This window comes from Lipotes vexillifer, unplaced genomic scaffold (genome assembly GCF_000442215.2).
Source record: "Lipotes vexillifer unplaced genomic scaffold, Lipotes_vexillifer_v1.1 scaffold657, whole genome shotgun sequence".
Taxonomy (NCBI): Eukaryota; Metazoa; Chordata; class Mammalia; order Artiodactyla; family Lipotidae; genus Lipotes; species Lipotes vexillifer.
In genome coordinates, this window is record NW_006774518.1 from 687,163 (window position 1) to 694,799 (window position 7,637).

Here is a 7,637-nt window from a genome sequence, read left to right on the forward strand (position 1 = left end):
TGTAGGGAACTGAGGAAGGCCTGGCTTCATTCTTCCTTTCAAAGAGAGGGAGAAAGACATGGTTCCTGAGAGTTAGGGGAGCAGGGGGTTTGGAAGGAGCGAGCTGGCTTCAGGACGAGAAGTGAGAGGGGTGGGCTAGGCAAGGCCCGACCAGCTCTGAAGACACTGTCTAGCGAGTCCTGCGCCTGTGGTTGCCAGTAGTTTGGAAACAGGCAGCGCGTTGTGTGCTTGATGAGAGATGGGATCAGAGGGGAAAAACTGATAAGAGGTTCCAGTTTTCTGGGGGAACGTCTGTTGGGGAAGTGGGCATTGGAGGGTGGAGGGATGCTGGGGCCAGTCCCGGTGGTGAGCAGTTAGGCCCTGGGAGAGGGACAGAGTGAAGCAGGAGACGGCCCAATCCAAGGAGTGCCTCCAGGTGCTCAGTGTGCGAGGATGCTGACCAGATCCCAGCCTGGACTTGGCAGGGAGACTTGGGGGCAAGAAAGGATATGGTCCCTGAGCATAGATGTTCCACAGTTTCACTGAGGGAAGAGGATGTAGTCCTACATGGCAGGGATGGGGTACACGCAGATATTTTACACATAATGGGGAGGATGCTGAAGAGAGGATTGGTCAGGCTTGGATAAAATTAATCAAGGAAAACTTCCTGGAAGAGGCAGCACACGGCGATTGGTGTCCAGGAGGGGAAAATGTGTTTGCTCATAATGTTCCTCAAAGGGCCCCAGAACATACTGGTTTACCTAGAACAGATAATGGCAGGCAGTCAGGGTTCCAATCCCATGGTGTCTGAGGGAACTGACCTGACTGACTTACCGTGTCCTCTTTGAGGAAAGGAGGTTGCCACAGGAGAGCTCTAAAGCCCCTTCCAGCCCAAACACTGTAGAATTCATGAATGGGGTCAGCGAGGGGCACAAGAGGCAAAGAGCCAGCCTGTGCACCCCTACACCAGACCCTGGAGGGATCTTCTACCCCGGGGCGGAGGTGTCACCCCCTTCTCCCCCTTCCCACCCCTGCAGAAGAAGCTCCAGGACCAGAGGCAGTGCATCGTGGCTGAGTTTGAGCAGGGCCACCAGTTCCTGAGGGAGCGGGAGCAGCGCCTGCTGGACCAGCTGGCGAAGCTGGAGCAGGAGCTCACAGAGGGCAGGGAGAAGTACAAGGCCAGGGGCGTCGGGGAGCTTACCCGGCTGGCGCTGGTCATCTCCGAGCTGGAGGGCAAGGCACAGCAGCCGGCTGCAGAGCTCATGCAGGTGAGAGACCTCCCTGGGGCAGGGAGCCGGGAGACCAGGACAGCAGGTCTTGGCCCTCTGCCACTCACTTACAGGACCTTTGGAGAGTCACTTCTTCTCGGGGCCTCAGTTTTCTGATCTGAAGCATGGAGATGATAATCTTTATCCTCACCACTTATTGCAGTGATTGCATGAGCATAAAATAACTGGCATGTTGTCACTTCAAAAAGTAAATTTTCTACATGAAAGAGTTTAAAATTTTGAAAAGTGTTGAGGAAATGGAAGAGAAGGTTATTAGTATTTTCGTTACTGTCCTCCATGCTCATCACTACCATCACGAGCCTGTCTTCTAACAAGTCATTGGCAGACACTGGTCCAGGGGAAGCTGTTTATGGTTCTGGAGATGAAGAAGCCTGTGGGGTCAGGGGTCACTGAGGGAGGGCTGAGTGTGGCTTCTGTCAAGAACCCAGAGGGTCTGGAGGAGATGGGTAGCTGGGGAAGGGAGACTTCTCGAAGGCAGAGGTTTTCTCTGGGTCTGTGGAATCAGCGTCAGAGAATACGGTGGAGAGCAGGCAGGGGGCCTCTGGAACACCTCCCGGAAGAGGCAGCTTTGGCCCCGAGAAAGGAAGGGTCATGGATTGGAGAAAAGGCTGCCACATTGAAATGACACCACAGCTTCTTCCACCCCAAGCCTCTCAGAGGAGTCACACTGCCTTAAACAGGGCTCAGCGGCCTTTGGAGGGAGCATGCTCGATCTTTCTGCCCTTGCAGGCCAGGAGAAGGCCTGTGTGATGAGCTCCTCCGCTTGCATGGTGGGGCTGCTGGCCGGCAGCGGAACCGCCCAGGACCTCCTCTAGGGAAGTGCTGTCCCTGGCCAGTGGCAGGGCGAGTCAGAGGTGGGATGCTGGGGAGAGATGGCGAGTCCGCTGGGTACACGGGCCGGCACAGGTAGCCTCTGCCTGCCTCTCCATCATTGCAGATTCTGACTCATGCCTCGGGACTGGCGGGGACTTAGAACTCTTCCGGTCGAGCCCCCGCTGATGAAGTCCCCGACGACCAGAGAGAGGAAGAGTTTGTCCCAGGCCATGGGGCAGGTCAGGAATCACGTCAGAGCTCCAGCTCGGGTGTCCTGACTCACAGGCCTCCGGCCTCTTGCTCTTCTTTTCTCTCACTTTGTCCAGAATGTCTCTCTGGTTCCTTCCTTTCCTCCAGAAGTCATTCTGTTGCCTAGAATTTCTCTCTCAGACTCTGACTGGGTCACTTGCTGCCTCTCTACCCCCTCCCCCCTCTCCAGGAGTGCGCATCCTTCCTTTCCCCACAGCCGCTGCCACCATGTGGATGTGTACTTGCTGTGGAACAGAGCGGGGACATAGCTGGGGTACTGGGGGGGCTGAGATCCAGCCGTGTCTGCCTGGAGGGGAGCCTCTCTGCGGTCTGCCCAGAAGAGCTTTGTGGGCCAGCAGAGGCCCAGCCTTCAGTGCCTCTGAGACCACTCAGATTGAAGACGTCCCTGGGGCCAGGTGGGAGGAGGGAAAGGAGAGAAGGTGGGTGTCTGCTGAAAGTCAGTAAAGGAAATGTTGGTGCTGGTGGGTTTGTCTGTGTGTTTTGTTTGGGTTTGCTTTTGCTGCAAGGGAACTGGACCACTCACTCCTGAACTGTCATTAGTATTTTACCAGAGATTAGTTGATTGTCAATGGAGAGTAAAGATGAGGCCCTACTAAGATAGGGGCCCTGATCTAAAAGTCTGGTAGAGAAATACAGGTGAGAGAGAGAAGCAACAGGGTGAGAGATATAAACAGGGAATTCCCTGGTGGTCCAGTGGTTGGGACTTGGCGCTCTCACTGCCTAGGGCCCGGGTTCGAACCCTGGTTGGGGAACTAAAAATCCCATAAGACATGTGGTGTGGCAAAAAAAAAAAAAAAAAAAAAGACACAGAGAAACAGAGGCCTTTTGACAAAGGTGATAGAAAAGGAAACTGGACTGGGACTATCAGGAAGACAATAAAGGGAACTAGGGGGTAGGAGAGCCCCTCTGGAGGGAATTATGAAGCCCCCCTGGTTCAGCCCTGGCCAGGCCTTGCAGGGTCTGGTGGCAGGTCGTACCTCTGCCTGTTCCACTGTCGGTCACCATCCACACCCATGAAGAACCTTAGGGTTCTTAATACCCAGCATTGCTGTGATTCCTGCCCCAGCTTCTCTGCTCTGACTGCCTCTTTCACCACAGCCCCAGGAGTCGGGGGGTGAGAGGCCCTCCAGGAGCCTTGAGCAGGTTGCGTCCCTCTGGAGGCCCAGTGTATGGGGCTGCAGGTCGCCTCGGTACTCCCCGGTCTCCCATTCTGCATCCTTTGAGAGAAGGGTTCCTGTACTGGTGCTCCGGGTCCCACCCTCTCTGGGCCACTCAAAACCTTCAGTCCTTAGATGGGCCTCATTCTCTCTCTGTTCTAGCAGCTCCTGTATCACAAAATATGCCCTCTTGGCTCCCTAACTGCACCCACCTACTGCCCATTTATTTGCCTTTTTATGTCACGTATCCCAGCAGAGCTGTTGGCATACACCGTCTCAAGATTTGTCCCCCCGTTCTCTGAAGCTGGCTTGGACTTAGCTTGTTTTGAGGGACAGAGTAGAAGGATTTGCCAGCAACTCACAACCAGTCTCTGGTCAGTTGCTTCATGGTGGGGGCGAGGTGTAGCTCTGACCTCTTGGATGGCCTCCCCTCGAGCAAAACCCCAGTTGTTCCTGAGACTTGGTGAAACAGTCCGCAGCAGCCACAGTTTGGCGATTCCATTTGTTTCCCAAATCCCACTCTCTCAAAGAGGTCACTCTGTCCCCACCCTTACCCAGTCCCCCTCCACACTACTGTCTTCTTCCTATAGCACCTATCACTTAATAGCATCATATAATAGATCTGTTATGTTGATTCTTTGCTGCTTCCCGCTGCTAGGGATTTGTATGTGTCTCTGTCTCTTTTTTTTTTTTTCCTGCTCTATCTCAGGCTTCTAGAGTGGTGTCTGACACATAAGAAGCACTTAAAATTTGTGGGATGAGTAAAAGGAAGGCAAAAATTACTATAGAGTATTATGGAGGATTTAGACTTATAAAAAGGGAAATAACCAGTATCTTGCAAGAACCTCCTCCCCATTCTACCCCCTCCTATCACTCAGATAGCACCATCCTCCCTCCTGTGCAAGCCGTGGCCTGTCCTTGATTATCTTTCACCAGTATGCCCAGTCTGTCTCAAACATACCTAGAATATGCTGCTTCCCTGGCTTCACTGTACTGCCCTAGTCAGGGCATCATTATCTCTTGCCAGGTCCATAAACAGCCTCCAGACTGCCCCCTGATGTTGGCGTTGCCTCTCTTAATCCATTCTGTACAGGATGCCCAAGTGATTGATCACTTGGGATTTTGGCTAGCGACTATATCAAACAAGTTATTTCCCTCCCAGAAACAGTTCAGACATGAGGGGTCTAGAGCTGTCAGGGCAGCTGTCCATGAGGTCATCCAGAAAGCTGGTTACTTCCATCTGGTTGTTTCACTAACCTCAAGGGACGTTGTCCTCAGCTGTTTTGTCAAAGTTGGGCTCACCATCATATCCAAAACTGAGCCAAGGAAAAAGAGGAAGTAGAATGGAATTTCTTTTTTTAAAGGATGTGACCCCAAAATTATAGTCATTGCTTCCTTTCGCATCCTATTGGCTGGAGCTTAGTCACATGACCAGACCTGGTTACAAGGGAATCTGGGAAGTGTAGTTTTCTGTTGGGTGGCCCTCTGCCCAGCTATTACTCCACAGGTTCTATTACTAAAAGGAAGAAGGGGAGACTAGATCCTGGAGGATACTTAGCAGTCTCAGCCACTTGAAAAGCAGATCACATACATCACTCCCCTACTTGAAACACTTTGGTGGCTTTCTACTGAATATAGAACAAAATTTGAACTCCTTGCTATATATCTGTCCAGCCCTGCATGATATGGCCCCTGCCCCCTTTGCCAAGCCCTTTCCCATGCCCTTTCCCACCTTGCTTTCCTCCCATTCTTCACTTGGCCAGTACTGAGTTCTTCAAATCTCAGCACAAGTGTCATCCTCTCAGAGAAGCTGGCCTGTCATCCCCTTCTACCGTCCCCCCTAATTTGCTCTGTCATTGTGATTATTTTGTTTGTTTTCTTTTTGTTTTATCCATTGCTGCCACTAGAATGTCATTTCCATAAGGAAGAACCGCATTTGTTTTGTTCACTGATGTGTCCTGGTCCTTAAGTGTTGGTACATATGAATGAAGTCTTCTTTGATTCACATTGACTCTTGTACTTTCTTCCCTTCCAGGACACCAGAGACTTCTTAAACAGGTAAAAGAGTTTCCTTTCCATGGTGCACCTCATTCCCCTGTGCCTTTGTCCCCTCCCCTGTTCCTTGACCATGATCCATCTGAATTAATGGCTGTGTGATATGAGGCCAGAGGTTCCCACATCGCATGGTTCATCCTGATAACCTCTCCTGGGAAGCAAGAACACGTCCTTGAGAACTCGTGGAGACTTGCTCTGCACCAGAACAAGTTTTCTGTATAGTCCCCACTCCTGTGTCCACTGCCCTTGTCTGAGACGGGACAGGATGGTGTGAGAACACATGGTAGACAAAAGGGATCTGAATGTTGAGTCTGCTGGTGGTTATAAGTCTTGGCTCAGCCTTGGGCAGTTCACTTAGTACCTCTGAGGCCCTGTTTTTCCATTACCTGGGGATAATCATACCTTTCCCTCCCTCTTCATAAATTGTCATGAGGATTGAGAGAAATGTAGGAAGTGCTAAGTGGCAGGTTTGTCTGTCATCTTCTCAGGTATCCACGGAAGAAGTTCTGGATTGGGAAACCCATTGCTCGTGTGGTTAAAAAAAGGACCGGAGAATTCTCAGATAGACTTCTGTCTCTACAGCGGGGCCTGAGAGAATTCCAAGGTAGGGGTTGGGGAGGGCCTTGAGGTGGGAGTCAGGAGCTGGGGTGCCGCTTTGAGTACCTGGCTTCTTCGTTTCAGATTCTCTGACCTCATTCCTCTGAGGTCTCCTGGTTGTTTTTCCCTTCTTGGGATCTCAGGGATGGAGCCTTGTCATGAAATTAATACTGTCCAAGTGAGAAACAGGTTCATAGGTTTGCTGGGCTTGAGGGTCATTGCTGTCCTTTTTTTCTCCCCAGGGAAGCTGCTGAGAGACTTAGAATATAAGACAGGTGAGTATCCAAAGGGTTGTTCCTAGATTTGCCTCAAATAAATACTCTCCCCACAGAATCCTTCTGCCCCCAGGTGGCCCGTTCTCTTGTACAGCAGGGAGAGTTTCCCAGCTGCACTTCTGAAGTCCCCACCTTGCATTTTCTGACTATTCTGCTACCCTTCGTCTGCAGTAGAGCCCTCCACTGGAGCCTCTGACCCTTCCTGCCCACGTTTGGTTATTCTGTCCTCAGAGGTCCTGCCGCCAGTCCTTTTCCCTGTGACTGAGTTCCTTCTCATCTGCCCTGTCATGTGGCTCCTGTATTTGGAGCGAACTCTCTGCCCCAGGCTCTGCTGCTGTACTGCCTCTGGCCCTGCAGTCAGGCCGCGCATCACATACCCCTGAGGGGCTTGTTCACGCTGCCACAGGTGTGGAGCGCACCCCTTGGATCGTGCGGTGTGGCAGCCCTGCTGTGGAGACTGGGGGGTCCCCTCCTGGTCCGCCGGCGACACCGCTACTTCTCCCTCTGTCCCCGCAGTGAGTGTCACCCTAGACCCACAGTCGGCCAGTGGGTACCTGCAGCTGTCGGAGGACTGGAAGTGCGTGACCTACAGCAGCCTGTACCAGAGAGCGTACCTGCATCCCCAGCGGTTTGACTGTGAGCCGGGGGTGCTGGGCAGTAAGGGCTTCACCTGGGGCAAGGTGTACTGGGAGGTGGAGGTGGAGAGGGAGGGCTGGTCCGAGGATGAAGAGGAGGGGGACGAGGAGGAAGAGGGGGAAGAGGAGGAGGAGGAAGAGGAGGCCGGCTACGGGGACGGATATGATGACTGGGAAACGGATGAGGACGAGGAATCGCTGGGGGATGAAGAGGAAGAAGAGGAGGCGGCGGAGGAGGAGGAAGTTCTGGAAAGCTGCATGGTGGGGGTGGCCAGAGACTCGGTGAAGAGGAAGGGCGACCTCTCCCTGCGGCCGGAGGACGGCGTGTGGGCGCTGCGCCTCTCGTCCGCAGGCATCTGGGCCAACACCAGCCCCGAGGCCGAGCTCTTCCCGGCACTGCGGCCCCGGAGAGTGGGCATCGCCCTGGATTACGAAGGGGGCACCGTGACTTTCACCAACGCGGAGTCGCAAGAACTCATCTACACCTTCACTGCCACCTTCACCCGGCGCCTGCTCCCTTTCCTGTGGCTCAAGTGGCCGGGAACACGCCTCCTGCTGAGACCCTGA

The 7,637-nt window shown here is 53.2% G+C and overlaps 1 protein-coding gene across 1 annotated transcript in view; it reads left to right on the forward strand.

Annotated features, from left to right (window-relative positions):
* Window positions 1-7,637, forward strand: part of TRIM26 (tripartite motif containing 26) — an 8,653-nt gene extending 1,016 nt beyond the window's left edge. Inside the window, exons 3-7 of the mRNA XM_007449219.1 lie at window positions 1,017-1,247; window positions 5,544-5,566; window positions 6,052-6,167; window positions 6,403-6,435; window positions 6,952-7,637. Coding sequence (XP_007449281.1) covers window positions 1,017-1,247; window positions 5,544-5,566; window positions 6,052-6,167; window positions 6,403-6,435; window positions 6,952-7,637 — 1,089 coding nt within the window. The remainder of the gene's footprint in view (window positions 1-1,016; window positions 1,248-5,543; window positions 5,567-6,051; window positions 6,168-6,402; window positions 6,436-6,951) is intronic.